Genomic DNA, 21,746 nt, shown 5'->3' on the forward strand with positions numbered 1-21,746 from the left:
GGTTTACAACCTCTCAGTGCTGTTAAAGATGTGACATGATCATGAGGACACCAGGGTGTGTTTACATGCTCAACCTGGTTGGAGGTGGTCGTGGTATCCCTATACTCTTCCACTGAGAAATGTAGACCCTGGAGTCGGGTATGACACCTATAGGTTGACAATATCAATACAGCTATAGTTACTTGAAACAGACAGCTAGAAATATGCCACCATTGTTGTTGTAGTTTGGACATAACTCCAATAGGCTCTATGCACAGCAGCCATATTGGAAAGAAATTGGGTCTCTTCCTTACTTCCTTCACAGGTGTTACCTATTATACTTCCATTTAGTGTAGCACAGTGGTTCTCAAACATTTTCATTTCACGGACCCCCCATAACTCTGAGAGTGTACAAGAGTTAACAGTAAGGGGCCATTTTGGAACCCCCACTGGTGTAGCAAGAGTGTTTCAAGTGAGCCAACATGCACAATATCAGCACCCTGACTCTGTTTGACAAGAATGGAACAGAGCCTCAATTAGCATTATTGGTAACACTTGTGAAGGAAGTAAGGAAGAGGCCCAATTTCTTTCCAATATGGCTGCTGTGCATAGAGCCTATCTCCCTGTCTCCCTTTCACTCACTCGGGAAAGGGAGACAACAAACATACATTTTACTGATCGTAACTTAACAGTGATTGTAACACCATAAATGATTCAAATTGTGTCCCACACAACTTACATATTGTAGGAATCGACCAGTTCATCAGTATGATATAATACAGTAATATCCATTATGGATTATCCAGTGCTTCTCCAGTTAAAGTTTCAATGTGAGATATACTGTATGTTTACATGTTCCAAGGTTAATGACCCTTTACAGTAAAGCAAACACATAAGCTTCTGTTTGAATCACTGCTGATTTTCTTCCATGAGGGTTTCATACAAGGGGGTTGATGACAAGCAGGTAGAGGCAACAAAACCTGAAACAAGAGTTCAAATCAAAACAAAATGGTCAAGTGTGGTGGATGGTTTCCAGATAACTGTGGTAATGGAGTCTTGTTGCCACTCCACACTTCCCACCTCTACTTCCCTGATTTGTTTTTGTCCGTTAACCCTTTCTACTTCCTTTTCTAATTATTTAGTAACTGATATTTATTTATTTGTATTGCATATATTTGATATGCTCCATACAGCATTATGTGAGAATAAAACAGTGAAATGCCACAATTATTCAGTCTCAGTTGCTTTGGTACATTTTTCTGATCAAAATGAAATTCTGATCTGCAAATTGCAAATACTTTGGCATATTCATGCAAACGATTATGTACAATTGTCTGCTGTGTTCTTACATGATTAATTATGTAATGATGATTAAAATGTATGTGTGAGAACCTACCCCTCCAAAACATATAGGCATTAGTTCATTACATAAGTCATTATACATGCAAAATGGTTTAACCGGTTGTCATAATCTGTCAGTATTATTTTCTATTCATTTCTATTAGACTATTTTTGTGTCCTGAACTGATGACTTACTCTCAGGTGAACCTTGACTTTCATTAATGAAGGTGAACGTGTGAAGAGTCAGGTGCACAAAGACTGCACTGTAATTTCCCATATAACACTGCTTGTACAGTTCTGCATAAGGGCTGCTTCCTATGTTTACATTTATAATAATGTATTTTTGCCCCCTTTGAGCTATGCAGTGCTGTAAAACAGAATCGTCTTTTTCTTTTCTGTATCGCAATCACATGGTGTGCCAAAGAATTACAGTACAAATACTATATAAACGCGTAAATGTGAATCCTGTCCAAGTCCCGTACAGTGAAGAGTACATTTGTACTCATGAAACTGATACTGTATATGTCATACATGTACTGTATGTATCTGTAGTGCGGCCTTCTGCATGTTTAATAACTGACATCAAAAACGTTGATGAGAACTCTGTTACAACATTACGCTTGAATCATTCGTATCAGATCTGATACTTTAAGTATCAGATCGTAACATCCGGGCGCAACTAAGTATAAATCAGGCTTACGTAATATCCATTGAGTCCCTGTCCCTTGTCCTGTTGCAGGCCTTCATATGGACAGATGGGTGGTGAGGAGGAGGAGGAGGAGGAGGAGGAGGAGGAGGAGGAAGTAGTGAGAGACGGCTTCTTCCAAAAGTTCATCATCTATCCTGGCGATGTTGAAGGTGAGAGTGTAATCCTAGCCTCTGTTGTCCTCCAAACACAGACAGTAAATAGGATAAGATGCAGGTTAGACAATGACACAGTATGGCTGCTCTCCATATCAAGTCAACGTATTTACTATCAATATTATGGGTGAGGCCAGAGCGCACGCTGTGTACTGTGTGTGTGTGTGTGTGTGTGTGTGTGTGTGTGTGTGTGTGTGTGTGTGTGTGTGTGTGTGTGTGTGTGTGTGTGTGTGTGTGTGTGTGTGTGTGTGTGTGTGTGTGTGTGTGTGTGTGTGTGTGTGTGTGTGTGTGTGTGTGTGTCTTTTTAACTATCTGTGCGTGCGTGCATGTATATACAGTATACATTTATTTATATGAATGTGTGTGTCAAAGCAATTTATGCTTGGTGTTTGTGTGTCTGCAAACGTGTAAATGTGCCTGTATGGCTTGTGTGTGTGCGTGCGTGTGTGTGTGTGTGTGTGTGTGTGTGTGTGTGTGTGTGTGTGAGTGTGTGTGTGTGTGTGTGTGTGTGTGTGTGTGCGTGCGTGCGTGTGCGTTCGTGTGTGTATGTGTGTGTGAGAGAGAGAATGGGTAAGAATAGAAATTAATTTGGTGTTTAAAGTTCATGCGTGCACATTGGTATCTGTCTGTGCACGCGTATGTGCACATGTATGCATGTGTTGTGGTCCCACCCATCATCAGACAGCATGCATACAGTACACACATCCCATTCTAAAGAGGTGGCGTTTATAAAATCACTCTTTTCTGGCACTGTGGTGTCAGTCACTCGTCAGTGCTTCTGGCTTGGCTGCTGTCTGTTGCAGGTAAGTATCCCCCTTTTCTGATAGGAATGGCATAGCAATAGAGGGGCACATGTAGCTGGGTATAGAAACTGTCCTACTAAATGTTATTGTCTTGTTATATAGTGCTGATATAACTGTCAGAACAAAATGCTATGTTATGCTTAACTTTATTTGCTTATTCGACAGGGACAGTACATACTAATGAACACTTAAAACATGATTATGAATTACATATCGTTGCTGTTGGGGTGACAACCTTGTAAGTCCAAAACGTATTAAAACAAATATTTAATGGGTCCTGGGTCATGGGTGGGGAATCTGGGGATGGCCGACTTGGAAGGATTAAAATAGTGAAAATAGCCGATCTACAGGGTCTGCTATTTTCACTACTTTTGTGCGACACTCTTGTATAATGATGTAGGGCATTAATTTACAACAAAACATAAAAAATATATATATATGGAGATACTGTACAAGGTTTCTGCCTGACAGCGACAATATACATGATTAGGTGTAAATATGTTATGTGTTTAAGGTTACATAGACTTGTGTCTCATACCTAATTATAGATAATGAACAACGAAGCAACAGCTGCTAATAATGTTCAAGAAAATAATGTTGCAGCAAAGATGACATGCCAACATGCTTTTGCAATTGAAGGGAAAATTCAACTGGCCTTCCAATCGCTTGTAGCTATCATATTGTGCTGCATCGAATTGATTGATTGAATACTTTCTAACATGATTATTAACAGTACAGGTAGTGCAGTCAAATTAATGCGTACTACATAATACATTTTTGAAGGTCCATCATCATTTAAGATGTGGAGAAAGATTTAGTTTTCTTTTACTGAAACATTTTGTAATGAAAGGCATTTATAGACTAAAATTGTTAGTTTGCTTCCTTACCACAAAGATTGGACAGTAGCTTTTACAAATAAAGTGATACATTGAAGGATTTAATTCAGAATCAGAATCAATCTTTATTGTCACATAATAGTTGCTGAAATTCTTAATTGTGTAGGCTCATAAATGCAGTTAAAATATAGATAGATAATAGGAGCATAGAAGAGATAAAGTGGATAAAAAATATGGCTAATGTGCTTAATAAATTAAGAGTCATGAAATGTATGAGTCCATTTAAAACACAGATCAGTTCAGTCTGTGCACTAAAACAAATTGTAATGTGCATGTACCTAATAAAGACACAGACTTACTTATAGTAAGCAAGCATGCGCGCGCGCACACACACACACACACACACACACACACACACACACACACACACACACACACACACACACACACACACACACACACACACACACACACACACACACACACACACACACACACACACACACACACACACACACAGACACACATCACCAGTCATAATAATCCGTCTCTTCAACCTGCCCTCCAGGCTGTGTTTTGGGAATAATTAATTCTGTTGTCAGAGACAACTCCAATGGTCCTGTTCATTCTAAGATATAGATGTTCTGATATGACAGATAGAATATAAAACAGAGAGGATTCCTGTAGTACAAGCGGAATTCATGTTTCATGTATCAATAGAGAGGTAGTGGAAAATCCATTCACTTTTTCACTCCAAGCCACTATTGTGACATTGTTTGGCACAGTGTTTTTCAAATTGTTCGTGTCGAAGGCACACCAAAGGGCAAGATAAAATCTCAAAGCTGAAAACTGTATCCATAATGTCATACAATGCTACAATATAGCCTCTATAGTTGCATTGTAAAAGTTGACAAACAACTATATTACTTAATCAACAAAATAATTAAATAATAGATTTGACACTTTGCAACAAAACCCATTTGAACTTTTTGTATAGTTGTATATTGCAATAACAATCAACTGAACAGTGTTCAGATAACCAAAATACAGTGTGAACATAATATACTATACATACGAATACAAAGTATTCTTCAGTAGTTCTCCACAGGTTATATATAGTTGACATTATTTAACATTATATTGCATAATACCAGCCAGTAAATTACAAAAATGGCACACAATGAAAGCAAAGTTATACTTGTAATGGTTAGTGATTGTTAAATGTGATTGGTAGAAAATTACCAATCCAACTTATTCAAAGCACATTCTGAAATAATTAATAATCAACCTCAGTAGTAAATGGACATAGAGATAAACAAAATAGTATGACTTAATTACCAATATTCTTGATTAATCTTTCATCAGACAGCAACAATTTGACAGACTGGTTTGGATTTGTTGTTGTACTATTATCTAACTTATCTGCTTTTTCACTTGGTCCATTTCATGTGGTCCAGCTGCTTGGAACGTCAACGCCAACGCCAACCCCAGAGGAGACTGTCAGGTAAGTGACACACACACACACACACACACTCACACTCACACTCACACTCACACTCACACTCACTCACACACACACACACACACGCACACACACACACACACACACACACTCACACTCACACTCACACACACCCCCCCCCCACACACCCCCCCCCCCCACACACACACACACACACACACACACACACACACACACACACACACACACACACACACACACACACACACACACACACACACACACACACACACACACACACACACACACACACTTATTAATTTATTTCCTCTCCATTCCAAACGGTTCCCCCTGGCATCCCCCATATTGAAAACCTGTGCTGTATCACAATTGATAGACATTGTTTCAGTCTAGCATTCTCCGTTGTCATCCCCTCATCATCTACTCGCTACTGTCACATACTGTATACGAGTAAGCACACATGCATCCACAAACACACAGACATGTGCATGTGCGTTACAAACACAAATACACACACACACACATGACACATGTACAATATACAGCAGATACTACATACAGTACATCTATATTTTAAATCCCCCCTCTCTGCACACAAACACGCACCATCATGCACCCACAATCCAGGCACGCTACATCTATTGACAGTCCAAACATGGCATGTCGAGAGCCATCATTCATCTCCATATCGGAAACGAGCAGCGAAACGCGGCACGGAGCCAGTCAGGCCTCCGTCAGCGACAGACACTGTGTTTACCTTGTAGAGTAGACACTGTGTCTGTCAACTCTCCATGCCACATTGAATGAGACGATGAAGCCGGCTGAAAGGACAACGACGCGACGGGATACGACATGTTTATTTCGTTATAATACGTCGTGCAAAATGTCACCAAAGGCCAGGTTGTGGTAGTCTGAAGCACTGCTTCTTTTATTGTTTTAACCCATGAAGACCTGGCCGATTCTACAAATGCCTTCTAGATCCCAACAGTTTTCTGAAAATTGTATGTTGCTATAGTATCAGTGGTGCTTAACCCTTTTTCATGTCAAGGACCACCCAAAATCTTATGGATTTGGCCACTGACCCCCAACTCAAAATATTTTGTTCCAGGGACCATCCCTCCAGAAGCAAATATTTGAGTTAAAAATGTTGTTTAAAAAAAAATATGTATTCAAAGATTTGCACAAATGTTCAAGATTTTAAAAAAAATAGGAGATCTAGCAGATCTAGAGCTTGTATATCTGCTATTTTTTAATCTAAAACGACACAGATGTGTTCCCGGATTGAATGGATTAATTTTATTATTTCACTTTGTATTATTATTCAAAGAAATTACCCTGACCTGACCAGGCAACATGTCTCTTTCGGGTGACAACTCACTGGGGGCAGTATGAGACACCATCATTATAAGCGCAGCTCTCCCGCCCCTGCCCCAGCTGTTCCGTTGAGGTAGTGTGTGTTGTGTTCTGGCGTTGTCCCCAGGCCTACGTGGAGCTGAGCGAGCTGATGCAGGACCAGAACCAACAGGTTTGGCAGGAGACAGGCCGATGGGTGGGCTACGAGGAGAGCTACGACCCCCAGGACGGCTCCTGGGGACCATCACACATCTCCTACCTCACTTTCAAGAGCCTCATTCATCTCAGACGCACCATGACCACAGGTCAGCACAGTGATTCTCAACCCCTTTTTAATTTCAAGGACCCCCAGTTTGATATGCATTAAGCCCACGGGGACCCCCATTTGATGCACATTTCTTCAATTGGTACTCACTATTGCTCATTATTGTATAAAATGTCATCATTCCTGTTTACTTGCTCTGTGTCTCAGAGGAGGGCTGTGGACAGTTCAGTGGCCTGCCTACATGTGACGTCATCTGTAGGCAGGCTTGGTCATTTCAGATAAGATTTGAGATTTATGTAGGATTCTTTTATGTATGAAAGCAAGAACAATGGCTTCTATTTCAGCTAACAGTCCAGGAAGAGAAAGACTGTAGTTTCTATTTGCTTGGAATCCCTAGTGATGATGTCATTAGGCAGGTTTCTGGGCTTGATATACTTCATTTTGTCATGCACTGAAACTAGCAGCTCTACAAACTCAGAACACCTGTCTTTTTTCGGCATGCGAATTTATAGAATAAATGAAACTTTGCTGTTCCTATCTGACCGTTGGCCCCTTTTGCTTCATTGTGTTTGTGGCCGTACACATGTACAGGTGTAGTGCTGTTTGACTGCGAGCAGAGGAGCCTGGCCAACATCGCTGAGAAGATGGTGGACGAGTTGGTCAACAAGAAGGAGATAAGACCCACAGACCGGGAGGGGGTGCTAAGATCACTACTTCAGAACCGCAGGTGTCGTGAATCATGCCTTGATTTTTAATACTTATATCAGATATCTCCCGCCAGTGACCCAAATTGTACAGTAAAACACCTGTCATTCACATGTTAGGCATTTAGATGATACACATAATCAGTAATATGTAATTATCTCTTCACTTAAATAGTATGTTTTTAATGAGATGTGAAATGTATAAATGCTCTCAACGATCATGAGTAATTATACTGACTTGCCAGCGTTGTAAACAAGGAAGTGGATGTAGTCTTGTGCATCTTCACAACCAGAATATGTGAAATTTTACGAAGGCATCTGCGACCTTTTATTTTTGTCAGAGTTGCTATTCTCAGCAAAGAAAATGGTGTAGAGAGAAAACAGGAGGGGACCAAGTACAGAGCCCCGGTCAACAAATTATAGGGTTTAAGTGGTTTAGCAAAATAGCAGTTCACCCCACCCCTTTATCTCACGCTAATCAATATTGTAACTCTCTCTCCCTCCAGCCAGTCAAGTGATCCAGAGAGCCAAGCCCTGACCAATGGCATAGAGATGCAGAAGTTTTCAGTCAAAGAGAGGGTGTGTACTCTTCTCACTGATGTGATCAACCACTATCACAATAGTGTAATTGATGAAGTTGACGTCTTGTAGCCTACCATTTGGGAAAGTAGTTCAGAGAATTGTAGGATTGAAAATGTTCTCTGAAGATTTAAACAAAATAAGTATTCAACATTTGTTCTCTAGTGTATTTTCAAATGGACATTATATATAGATGTACTGTATATGCATTTAAGAAATACTACTTTATGGGCTACAGTGGATCTTATAATTTTTTTTGCTACAACTGAAAGTTTGGAAACATTATCTGTCATGGCAAACATGATCATCAAGTAAGTATTTTATTGTGTATTATTTTAAATTTAGAATATAGTTTAGAATATGAAAATGTATGTTTTGGCTTGATATACTGATTATGGTATACTGTAGTAAAAATATCAACACAATGACATTTTTCTATCTGTTTTACTAAATATACAACTAAATAAACTACTGTATGTGATGATACATATTGATACATACTGTATATTTGTTTTCCTTCAGAGGGATGCATCTGACAGTGTAGAGGCGTCTATGGTTCTAGTAGGTGAGTGGATGTTTGCAGCTATTTCTGCATTTGTGTGTGTGTGTGTGTGTGTGTGTGTGTGTGTGTGTGTGTGTGTGTGTGTGTGTGTGTGTGTGTGTGTGTGTGTGTGTGTGTGTGTGTGTGTGTGTGTGTGTGTGTGTGTGTGTGTGTGTGTGTGGGGGTGTGTGTGTGTGTGTGTGTGTGTGTGTGCGCGTGTGCGTGTATACAGTATATGTGCCTGGGTGCAGTGGTGTAAAGTAACTAAGTACATGTACTCAAGTACTGTATTCAAGTACAATTTTGAGGTACTTTTACTTTACTGGAGTATTTCAAATTATTTGATTACAATTATTTGAAAACTTTAGTTAAACTTTGTAGATTTTGATTATTATTACAAAACATACATTAACCACTTCAGCCCTATACATTTCGACCATTTGAAAATAGCAGATCTACAAGCTCAAAATGTGTCGCGATGCGACGCATTGTGAGCTGTAGATCTGCTATTTTCTAAAGATTTTAATACATTTAAAAACTTGAATCAGGACATTCTGCATAATGAGTACTTCCTACTTTTGGTACTTTAAGTACATTTTGATACCAGATACAGTGTACTTTTACTCAAGTAAATTTAAAATTCCTGACTTTTACTTGTAACAGAGTATTTCTATATTGCAGTATTGATAATTTTACTTAAGTAAAACATTTGAGTACTTTTTCCACCACGGCCTGGGTGTCTATGCATGAAATGCATGTTTATGCATGTCTCTCTGTAATAGGTTCTCTGGACTTCCTGGAGAAACCTACAGTCGCGTTTGTGCGTTTGAAGGAGGCCACGGTACTGGACTCTGCCCTAGAGGCCCCTGTACCTGTTCGCTTTGTCTTCATGCTGGTGGGCCCTGGTAAGACTGACATGGACTACCATGAGACCGGACGTGCCATGGCAGCTCTCATGGCTGATAAAGTGAGTCTTGAACTGGAACATTAACCACTTAAACCCTATACTAGTTGACCGGAGTCCCCCAAGGGTCTGTACTAGATCCCCTCCTTTTCCCCCTCTACAGTTTTAAGTATGGAAAAGTATGGAATTTGATTTGAGTAATAGCCAGGTCTGCATAAGTATGGAAAAATAAGTTATTTATGTCTATTTAGTAGTTTATGTTTCCAGACTATTTGCCCCTATTGTGTTTTCTAAATGATTACATTCAGAATTTCTATGAAATTGATCATGAGTGCTTTTCATGGTGTTTGGAGCAGGCAGACAGACAGCCAAAATGTTTACTACTGTGAGCTTCTGTAATACTACAGATCTGCTACAACTCTCAGGTCTTTTAAATCACAGATAAAAAAAACAACACTCTGTTTACTGCTGGCTTTAATTGAGATTTCTTTGATTATTCTTCTGCACTTCTGTCATATTTGTTTTTCCAAAAAATGTCACTTCTTTGCATTTATTGTATTCATAATGTTCAGTTTTTGCCCAGTGTCTTAAATGTGTTTTAACTCTTTTCTTTCTTCATTTTTGCTGAATGAAAAAAATTGGTTTCTTTTGCTTATTGTTTTATGTAAAGCAGAATTGCCTTGTTGCTGAAATGTGCTTTGCTAATACATTTACCTTGCCTTGCCTAGAGTCTCGACTGAACTCTTTCTTTCGACCCCTCTTTCTCTATGCCAGGTGTTCAACCAGACGGCGTTCCAGGCACAGCAGGCCCGCGAGCTGACGGACGCCGTGGCCGACTTCATGGACTGCAGCATAGTGATCCCGCCCACCGAGATCCAGAACGAGGCCATGCTCACCTCCATCATCGGCTTCCAGAAGAAGCTCCTGCAGGACCGCCTGCGGCCCTCCGACCCCAAGCTGCGTCTGGACGTCAAGCCTCGCGCGTGTGAGTGGACGACGTGTGGGCGTGTGTGTGGAAAACGTACTTGCACGGGATTGGTGTTTCTAGATTTACCATGTAAAATGTACAGTATACAATTTAGGGGCGGCAGTGGCTCAGGAGATAGAACGGCCACTTGGGAGTCGAAAGGTTACCGGTTTTGATTCCCAGCTCCCCCTGTGTTAGTGTCGAAGTGTCCTTGAGCAAGACACTGAACCCCTAACTGCTCCCGATGAGCAAGTTGGTGCCTTGCATGGTTTCCTCTGCCATCAGTGTGTGAATGTGTGTGTGAATGGGTTAATGTCATGCACATTGTAAAGCACTTTGGATTAAGGTGCTATACAAATTCACCATTTACCATTTAGTTAACGTGAGCGCTAACATCTCTATTTTGAGGCAAACATTAGGTGAAAATAGTCAATCCACTAACGTGACACGTAGTGTAACGTTATGCCCCAGGGGTGGGAGTGGGAGCACATCTTCTGGGCAGAGATGACAGTAAAGGGAAAAAGGAGGCGGGCGAGTACAGACCCCTGCAGGGTATTTGGGGCAACAAGATAGTACAGGGGAATGAAAGCAATCTTTTCTATGAAACATGGTCGGTCCGACAAGTCAGGGAGGAGCAGAAACCTCTTCAGTTCCATCCCAGTGATACCAGGCAAGGTCAGAAAAGGGTGTCCAGGAGAAACTGATGGATGAAAGTGTCAAATGCATGCAGACAGGTCAAGAAGGATGAGGACTGAGGGTGGAGTGGCCTCTGTGACTGCAAGAAGTGCTGTTTCAGAGTGGTCCTCCACACTTGCCACCTGCAAAAACCCTGCACTAGGGCTGTCACGATTTTACTTGACGATTAATTGTCACACAAATAGTTTCAATTAACGATTTAATTGTGTTTCTGTCGTTGAACATTAATGGAACATTATGAATAAGAATTGCATTCTGTTTGGCTTAAGTTGCACAGGGCAAATAACACAACGTTTTGAGCTTATTTCCACTATTTTTGACATAAAAATATACAAATGAACATTATAACATGGAATTGATTATGACGATTATGACGATTATGCAAAAAAGAATTGCGATTATCTCAAATAATTGCGACTAGACGATTATGTAATAATTGTGACAGGCCCAGCCTGCACCTATTGACAGTGAAACACTACATGTGCCAAGAACACATAGTCAATGCTGTTTATAGACAATAGCACACCACAATGTCAACAAACAATAAAAAAGAAAATGTATTTTGTCCACAGCCTCTAAAGCTTCTGGGCCTCCGCCTGAGGACCCCCTGGCCCGTACTGGTCGGCCATTTGGCGGGATGATAAAAGATGTGAAGAGACGCTACCAGCACTATAAGAGTGACATCACAGATGCTCTCAATGGCCAAGTCCTCGCTGCCGTCATCTTTATCTACTTTGCTGCCCTGTCTCCTGCCGTCACCTTCGGAGGACTGCTGGGTGTGTATGTGTGTGTGTGTGTGTGTGTGTGTGTGTGTGTGTGTGTGTGCGCGACTGTGCGTGCATGCGTGCTCGTGTGTGTGAGAGACATGGTTGATGGTTTTGTCGATATATTAGCCATTACTTGACTTTTTTGAGGACATCGGTATTGGCAATTCTGCAGCCGATGCCTGGCATCCGTATTTTGGGCATTCCATCATGGGAAACATAAAAAAAAAATAGGGGATAACTTCACAACGCATTTTGAAACGTTTTTGAATAGGCCTTAAATGGTTAAATAAAAAGTGATTTATGTTTATTCAAGTTAAATCTATTTCTCAAATAGAAACTTCAGTTTCTATTCAGCTTCGTCGGTGGTTTAGGACATTTTTCTGGTACCGTGCTTTTGTCTGAGCCTGGTTACAGAGTATCAGTCTAAACCATTGGTTCTAAAAGTGAGGTCCGTTGAGGGAGTTCCAGGGGGTCCGCAGCTAAATGATGGATAGTTAGGAACCAAATGGACCCTTATGGGTCTGCAACTCTGAGGGTGTACAAATGGAACCAAATGGTTCCATTTGGTTCCATTTGTACACTCTCAGAGTTAAATTAACATTGATTTTACATTATAATTTGGGGTCCCAGAGATAGAAATGCCATTAAATGGTGGTCAGTAGCCTAATGCATGTCAAACTGGGGGTCCTTGAAATTAAAATGGTTGAGAATCACTGCTAGAGCTGTACAAATCTTCTCTATTGGGGGTCCCTATGGCATATCTTTTCAAATGGGGGTCTGCAGGCTAATAAATGTCAAATTGGGGGTCCTTGACATGAAAAAGTTTGAGATCCACTGGTCTATTTAATCACGTACTGTACGTTCTTCCAGCTGATAAGGTGGACAGCATGATGGGCGTGTCTGAGCTCCTCATCTCCACGTGCGTCCAGGGAATCATCTTCTGCATCCTGGCTGCTCAGCCTGCGCTGGTCATCGGCTTCTCAGGACCTCTGTTAGTATTTGAGGAAGCCTTCTATGCCGTGAGTTATGCCAGTCATGGCTAAGAGGGTTACGTGCTAAATGTAATTGCTAACAGATCACTAATTACCGTACACAGTTGTAATCAGTAACCTAAAACAATACGTAATCTGATTACTTGAGATGTGTTGGATTATTCCAAAATCAATAGAATATACTAATAGATAATCTAATAGTATATTCTATTGATTTTCTATTGATCTGCTTACTTTTTAAGTAGCCTTTGAGTTACCTAATCTAATTTAGATTAGGTAACTCAAAGGCTACTTAAAAAGTAAGCAGATTACATTACTTGCTTAGATGACATATTACTGTTACACTCAGATAATTGGTCATCTGTAAAAGACTACATTGAATGCAATCTTCCCAACCCTGGTGCCAAACATACTATAAACATTTAAAGATGATTAAAAAAATAATATTGTTCCATCTAGTCTTTAATACACGAGCTACACTCATGATCCATCTTGGCATATCCCCATTCAGTTCTGCAAGTCCCAGGAGATTGAGTACATTGTGGGCAGAGTGTGGGTTGGCGTGTGGCTGGTAATCATCGTGGTGATCGTCGTGGCGTTGGAGGGCAGCTTCCTGGTGAAATTCATCTCCCGCTTCACCCAGGAGATCTTTTCCATCCTCATTTCCCTCATCTTCATCTATGAAACCTTCGCCAAGCTGGGCAGGGTAAACCATTTCCATCCTATCCTCACGTGGTCATTGTCGGGGGAGAAACCTTGCACCTTATTTTTCAGGGAATGGAAAAAAGAACATGTGTTACAATGGATCCCATGTGTTTCTTGTTAATTAAGTTCTTGTTAATATTTTTCTTTTAAATATATATATAACACCCAGACAGACAGATCTAACCAAAAGGCAAAAATGTTCAGGCAAAATTTGTTGAGACATTTTCCAAATGTCTCAAAATGTTTCAAATATAGCAGATCTACAGGCTCACAACGTGCCACATTGTTGAAATGAAATGTTGTGAGCTTGTAGATCAGTTATTTTCACTACTTTTGCCGCCACTGTCATTCGTCAAAGTATAAAATAGGGCGAAGATTAAATATGGCGATACAAGGTTTCTGCCCGACAGCGATTACACTGTATATTTCCCATATATTTCCCATTATTTTGAACGAAAACTATTCATAAATATACGTAAATATTTTTCACAGTATATTTTAGATTGGTTTTGGCCTCACAGAACATATTTCCTTCCACATATTTTTTTTTACCATTTCACATCTTTTGACTTATAATTATTTTCTGAACATTCTTCATGGCAACTTGCATAAAGAAAGGAAATGGATTATTATACAGTGATGCCTGAATTGTTCCTTTGAATTTTCTTTGTATGTTTAACCACTTAAACCCCTTACTTACTTAGTCTATACTTGGTCCCTTACTTTTTCCCTCTACACTAAATCTCTTCATGTGGTGAAATATGTTTCATGCTCAAATCTGAATTTGATATATTGACCGTCTTCTGTCTGCACCCTCTACAGACCTTCAAATCTCACCCACTGGTGTTGAATTATGAGGATCTGAATGCAACAGATCCCTTCCAGCCAATTGTGATGAAGGAGTCCGTCTATGACAATGCTACGGGCAACACCACTTTGAAAATCACCAACATAAACCGGGCGTTTCCCAACACAGCCCTGCTCTCCATGTGCCTTATGTTGGGCTGTTTCTTTATTGCATACTTCTTGCGGCAGTTCAAGAATGGGACGTTTCTGCCTGGAAAGGTGAGGGATGATACTTTTGATGTTGCATTCCTTAGGTAATCTCCTATCAGTGTCAGAAGAGAAACTTGAAATCCTGTTTGATAGTGGTTTATTCTAGATTGACTAATAGGGATTCAAGGGTCAACCCATGGGTTGGGTGGGTTTGGGTAAGCAAATTGTTTTCAGGTTGGATGGGTTGGGTAGGTGTCTCATAATGGGTCGGATGTGTCCTGTCCATCACTATTCATTTAACCAGACTGTCCTAGATCATCAAGCAAGATACTGTCTCAAATGAAAGACATTTGATTAAACACTTTACTTTATGTAAAGCACATTGAATCTCCTTTGTGTGTGAAATGTCCAATACAAATACACTTGCCTTTCCTTGCTTAAAATTAGTGTTTTTCGGACCTGTTGTTCCAGATCAGGCGTATGATGGGTGATTTTGGTGTACCCATCGCCATTTTCCTCATGTGTGTTGTGGACCTCCAATTTGGTGATACTTATACTCAGGTTGGTCCATGAATGATTGCCTTTAAAAGCTGGACAGCTACTGTATGTTGAATGTATTATTGATAATTAGTGATTTAACCCAGTCAATCCGGGAACTACAAATGTCTTTCAAATGTATTTTCTGAAAAAACGTATGTTGCTATATATCAGTGGTTCTCAAACTCAAACTCAAGGACGCCCCAAATTATATGTATTTGGCCGCGGACCCCCATCTGAAACTATTTTGTTCCAGGGACCCCAAGAAGCAAAGATTTTTCCTTAAAAAATATATATATTCATACTTTTGCACACATTTTCAAGATTTTTCAAAAATAGCAGCTCTGCAAGCTCATAGCGCGGCACTCGGTGCCGCGCTATGAGCTTGTATAGCTGCTATTTTTTAACAGCCAAAGTGTAAAATAATGGTTATAGCTCACATCTAAAATGACACGGATGCGTTCCAGACCTCATTGGCAAAAAAAACGGTGTCCTTTTTCTTGCCAGAAACTCGTGGTCCCTAAAGGTCTGATGGTGTCCAACCCGGCGAAACGAGGATGGCTCATCAACCCCTTTGGAGAGCACAAGCCCTTCCCTGTGTGGTTGATGTTTGCATGCTGCGTCCCGTCTGTGCTGGTCTTCATCCTGATCTTTCTCGAATCTCAGATCACCACGTGAGTGAATGTTTTCCCTCTTCAGCCAATGAATGTATAATACAGAGAGAACACTGTATAATCAGCCTACAATCTCTCTTCATGTTTCCTTTCTTAACCCTTAAGTTTAACCCATTCAATCTGGGAACGCATCGGTGTCATTTTAGATTTTTAGCTATAACTAGTCCATTATTTTATACTTTGGCTATTGTGCCGCGCTACGAGCTTGTAGATCTGCTATTTTAGAAAAATCGTGAAATTGTTTGCAAATCTTTCATTATATATATTTTTAAAAGGGACCGCCAGAAGCTAAGATTTGAGTTACAAATGTTCACTTTAAAAAAATACATATTCACAGATTTGCAAAAATTATGTTTAAAAAATAGCAGATCTGCAAGCTCATAGCGCGGCACTTGAGCTTGTATATCTGCTATTTTTGAATAGCCAAAGAAATCTAAAATGACAGAGATGCGTTTCCGGGTTTAATGGGTTAACAACTTATCTCGAAAATCACTGGCTGGATTGGCATGGTATTTGTTGTGCAGCTTTATGCTCACTAAAAATAATTCAAATAATTCAAATCTCTTCACTGAAAATGGCTCATGTTGCATTGCAACGCGTTGTGAGCTTGTAGATAGGCTATTTTCGCCGAATGTTCACCCATTATGACAGTCCCAGAATAGGGATGCTAGGGTTCATGATTAATGTATGATTATGAGATCAATCTAACCTACATCCCTCTGTATTCACTGTTTTGCCAGTCTGATTGTGAGTAAACCTGAGAGGAAGATGGTCAAAGGCTCTGGGTTTCACTTCGACCTCCTCCTCCTGGTTGGCATGGGAGGGATCGGTGCCATCTTTGGTGTGCCATGGCTGAGCGCTGCCACCGTGCGCTCCGTCACCCACGCCAACGCCCTGACCGTCATGAGCAAAGGGACGAAGCCTGTGATTGAGAAGGTGATCGAACAAAGGATCAGTGGGATTTTGGTGGCTCTGCTTGTCGGTAGGTGCAAAGCCGTTTCAATTTGTCTGAATGGTTCTCTTCTGATGTTTAGAATTTTAAAAGACAAAACTGTATTTATTGAAATTGTCTGTTTTTTACACCTCCATCACTTCATACTAATGGTAAAATTCCTTGTAGCATGCAGTAGGCAATACATTGCCCAGATTATGAAAAAAATATAAACTAGCTGGTTGGACTAAAAAAGGATAACTTTTCATATTGCTTTATGTATTGGCTCCTTGCAGTGAGTGGACAAACACTGTATATGAGACAATACTGTCACTAACATGCTTGTTCTATAGGTGTTCGTTGGATTCAGATGTATTACGATAACTACTATATTGATCCTCCATTCCTATCAAGGTCTATCTATTCTGATGGAGCCGCTCTTGAAGATGATTCCCATGCCTGCATTGTTCGGCATCTTCCTCTACATGGGTATTACTTCACTCAATGGCATCCAGCTGTGGGACCGCATGCTTCTCCTCCTCATACCTAAGAAGTACCACCCTGATGAACCCTATGCCACCCGGGTACGAGTCCACCTGGTCACACATTGATTCAATGATGAGTTGAAAATGACACGACCGCTGCTAGGTTCAGGGGTTTTAAAAAGCTAAAGTAGCTAAGTACATTTACTCAAGTACTGTACTTAAGTACAATTTTGAGGTACTTTTACTTTACTGCAGTATTTCCAATTGTCTATACTTTTACTTTTACTCCACTACATCTCAGAGGCAAATATTGTACTTTTACTCCACTACAATTGAAATTTGAAAACTTTACCTACTAGTTACTTTGCAGATATACATTATTACATTATAAAACATACATTAACCACTTTAGCCCTATTTTATACAATATTTGAAAATAGCCGATCTACAAGCTCACAACGCGTTGTGAGCTTGTAGATCTGCTATTTTCCGACATCTTAGAACTTTTACTTTTGGTACTTTAAGTACATTTTGATACCAATACTTTTGTACTTTCACTCAAGTAAATGTTTAATTTCCGGACTTTTACTTACTTAAGTAAAACATTTGAGTACTTTTTCCACCACTGGTGGTTACCCATGCAAACGGTTGCAAATGCTAACCACCCCCTGGTGTACTGGTGCATGTTAAGTTCTATCTCATGTTATCGGCACGGGCCACGGCATGTTTATTTGTACACATTCCATACACATAAGCAATTCAAAATGCTTCGCATAAGGCATGAAATGGCTTTTAAGGGCATAATAAGGCATTTGAAAACAAATAGCAAGAAGGTTAAAGTGCATTTATGGTTTGTACTTGTATCTTGTATCATCAGGGGTATTGTAGTGTTTAGTAGCATTTTTTGGACCGGCACAAACTACCATGTGAAATGTTAATTTCACATATGGCTTTGATATTATGTACTGTATACTTTTTTACACTTCGTTGTAAGATAGTGTCGCACAAAAAGCAGCATGAATAGCCAATCTACAAGCTCACCTCTGGAAAACTATAATGATATGCCCCAAATTGGGATGCCAGTATGAAAGGGGTTAAGTCTGTCTATGGGTGTTATAAATACTTAACCAAGGAAAATTATTAACAAGGACTTTTTTCCATGTCCTGTAACGGTTTTGGACATACAAGCCAAGGTGTGTTCAACATGATGTGTCTATTTGACTAATCTTTTGATGATGCTTGTTGTAAACAGGTCAACACGGGCAGAATGAACGTGTTCACAGCCATCCAAATAGTGTGCCTTGCATTACTGTGGATCGTTAAGTCAAGTCCGGCCTCCCTGGCTTTACCCTTCGTCCTAATCCTCACCATCCCTCTACGTATGTTTATGACCGGACGCTTCTTCACAGAACTGGAGATGAAATGTGTAAGTGGTCATTTACGGTCATATTAATACCACTTAAACCCTCTGTACTTAGTCAAATGGACCTGAGTTGGCTCTGTACTTGGTCTGTTCTTGTTTTCCTTAACTAATAAGTCTGTACCTGTATATGAATAATCCTCATTCCTCTTTGATCTTTGTGTTTTTAGTTGGACGCCGATGATGCTAAGGTGACATTTGAGGAAGAACCAGGACAGGACGTGTACTACGAATCTCAAATGCCATTGTAGATGTCATGACATTTACCTACTATGCCTTAACTAAACAGCACAAGCAGCTCTTGTGCTTTCTTTTTTTATTGACACAACAAAAAGTGTTTATCGTTTGATCTGCCCATGAGCATATAGAGTAAAGAAATATATTTTTGTGGTTTTTATAACGTAAAACCCAAATAGATTCCATGTTTCAAATAGATGTCATTGTCAATTGAACAATACGTTTTTAAATTTTAATTTATTTGCTGTACATATTTGCCTTGAGTCAAGTATTCCACAATGTATATTTTTTTTCTGACAAGCCATCGTGATAGATTTTTGTGGTCGTTCAATGAATGTGGTCATTCATTCGATTTTTAATATTAGTATATTTCACTAAAGGTCCAGTGTCGTTACCCTTCTAACAAATGATATCGCTGACTTCACAGTGGGAGAACAGAAGTATCAGTATCCTGTTGTATCCAATTGCATTATTTTACATAATTTGTACAAAGCAATTGCAAGTAACACATTTGTGCCTTCCAAATAGGGTGAAATCACTCTGTGCTAATTGTGCCATGTTGACCGGAGTCCCCAAGGGCTCTATCCTTGGCCCCCTTGTTTTTTCTCTCTACACCAACTCTTTTTGTTGAAAACAGCCAATCTTGTAGATTGGCTGTTTTCGCTGAATGTTCGAATTATGAACACAGGGACACTAGGGTTCATGTGGTTAAAGAGAAGCTTAAGAGTGTGTTCGTTCATTTTATATTGTGTCTTATAATGCTGTTGTCATCTCATTAAATATGAATATGACGACGAACGCACATGCACACACATAAAAACATTTAACAAGAATGTTGAAAACTTTGCATTGACAATATATACAGAACATTTTTAAAACAAGAATATTTAATCGGTAGGTAGGTAGAAAACTGTATTATCCCTCATGGGGAAATTGGATTTACAGTGTCATGGTACAAGTGAAAGACATTAAACCAAACATTAAACAAATACACAGTATAATACACAAAATAACAGACCAAACAATACAAAGTATAATACACAAAATAACAAACCAGCTTGATTAGAAGTTAAAGTGCATGATAAAACTGCTGGTGGTCTATCTCAGACTATAAAGCTACGGTTTGTAGAGCAATGTCTCTTGGCACCTGAGTTCCTGAACCAGTTATTTTTAACCGGTGGGACAGACAGAACCTCTTCCCAAATGAGTAAAGTGTGTGCTGAGAGGGTGAGGGTATGGTCCATAATGCCTTCTGTATTCTTCGCTGTTCTTGTTAAACCACTTTCACCCTGGCGTCCCTATCTATTTTATTCCCTAAAATAGCATTGTTAGCCTCAGAGATGAAATATCTTCTATTTTCCGTGAACGTTACCCCCCAGAATAGGGATGCTAGGGTTCAAGTGGTTAAATTATTTGTGAGTTTGTTCAGGGTGGCTACAGTGGCGTAAACCAGCATAATGATGCAATAAGTTAAAACACTTTCAATAAATAAAAGATTCACAAAACATGGTGAGGATGGCATTGTGTACTTTTCATATGAACATTTCCATAAAAACAAATGAGAAAAAATTAAACTTTCTTTCTTTTCTTTTTTTTTGAGTGTGTGGTTGCAGCATAAGGCTAATATGTAGTTAGTGCAGAGTTGGGTAGTAACATACATTTTCTCTTTACTTTAGTAACTTTTAATACTTGTAATGCAACGTACGCTTCACTTTTACTCAAGTTATATATTTAAAGAAACAGACTGGATCCAATAATGGCGTGTCTTCATGTGGATCTCGGACTTCAGGTGGCCAGTCTATGACACCAGTTGTCTATGACAACCTGGAGCCGTACTCTAAAAGAGGATAGCCGATGACATCATCCATGCCCAAATTTGGAGAATCCAAACCCATTGACTTCAATAATAAAAATTAGGGAATGAACAGGTCTTGGGATGGAGCCACAATTCTACATAGAAACGGCGTGGCTCCAATGTGGATTTCAGACTTGGCAAGGGCTGCACCGGCTACAAAACTTTATAGTCTGAGATGATGTCTCTTAATCCCTGTCACATGCGTCACAATTCACTTTGTTGAAATGGGTTTCCACTACTCTGTCCTTGCTGCTTGGCATCATCTGTCGCCCATTTTGCATGCAACTTTATATCCCCTTACTATCTCCAGACACAAGTCCTGCATTACAAGCAGCAGTGCACGCTTTCAGAGCAACATGGATGGATCTGTCGAGTCTCAGCTTCTGGTCAGGAACAAGACCGGGTCGAACAGCATGGCTCCCTTGTGGATCTCGGACTTAAAACAAAAGATGAGTGGATGTACTTTATGACTTCCTTTACCAACATTGGCAGCATGCACAATTAGCCACAGACAAAGAAACTAGACAGGTTCATGCAACTCAGTGAAGAGCATACTCTATGTCTGCCAGGCAAGGTGTCCTGTCCATGGCCTCTGCCACCTATCTATGATGTATGGCCCCATATTTGGGCAATGTTTCAGTCCAGTCCAATCCCACTGCCACTGACTTATTAACTGATTATAAAATTCGAGTTAAAACTGTAGGTGGGGGAAACAAATGTGTGTGGTACTTCCACATTTGGAAATGATCAGTCCAGTGCTTTGTGAGATTAGCCCCGGACAATCCCCCCTCGCCTTCAGCCTGGCAGAGATAATACATATAAATTTATGTTTAAC

General features: G+C 40.0%; 1 protein-coding gene across 2 annotated transcripts; it reads left to right on the forward strand.

Moving 5' to 3' along the window:
* Window positions 1-2,894: 2,894 nt before the first annotated feature.
* On the forward strand, window positions 2,895-20,563 carry slc4a1b (solute carrier family 4 member 1b (Diego blood group)). 2 transcript variants are annotated; one of them, XM_080454254.1, is made up of 18 exons: window positions 2,895-2,984; window positions 5,278-5,324; window positions 6,784-6,961; window positions 7,513-7,648; window positions 8,132-8,204; window positions 8,727-8,769; window positions 9,528-9,712; window positions 10,424-10,634; window positions 11,885-12,088; window positions 12,950-13,098; window positions 13,583-13,777; window positions 14,599-14,841; window positions 15,244-15,333; window positions 15,817-15,983; window positions 16,724-16,965; window positions 17,329-17,498; window positions 18,652-18,825; window positions 18,990-20,563. In XM_080454254.1, exons 3-18 carry the CDS (start codon window positions 6,808-6,810, stop codon window positions 19,068-19,070), a joined length of 2,517 nt encoding a protein of 838 aa, XP_080310380.1. In that variant the 5' UTR covers window positions 2,895-2,984; window positions 5,278-5,324; window positions 6,784-6,807; the 3' UTR covers window positions 19,071-20,563. The 2 variants fall into 2 exon arrangements, with proteins under 2 accessions (XP_080310380.1, XP_080310381.1); XM_080454255.1 differs by lacking the exon at window positions 2,895-2,984 and having other exon boundaries at window positions 3,305-5,324.
* The last annotated feature ends 1,183 nt before the right edge of the window (window positions 20,564-21,746 follow it).

Source organism: Gymnoscopelus braueri (assembly GCF_963280865.1).
Source record: "Gymnoscopelus braueri genome assembly, chromosome: 17".
Lineage (NCBI taxonomy): Eukaryota > Metazoa > Chordata > Actinopteri > Myctophiformes > Myctophidae > Gymnoscopelus > Gymnoscopelus braueri.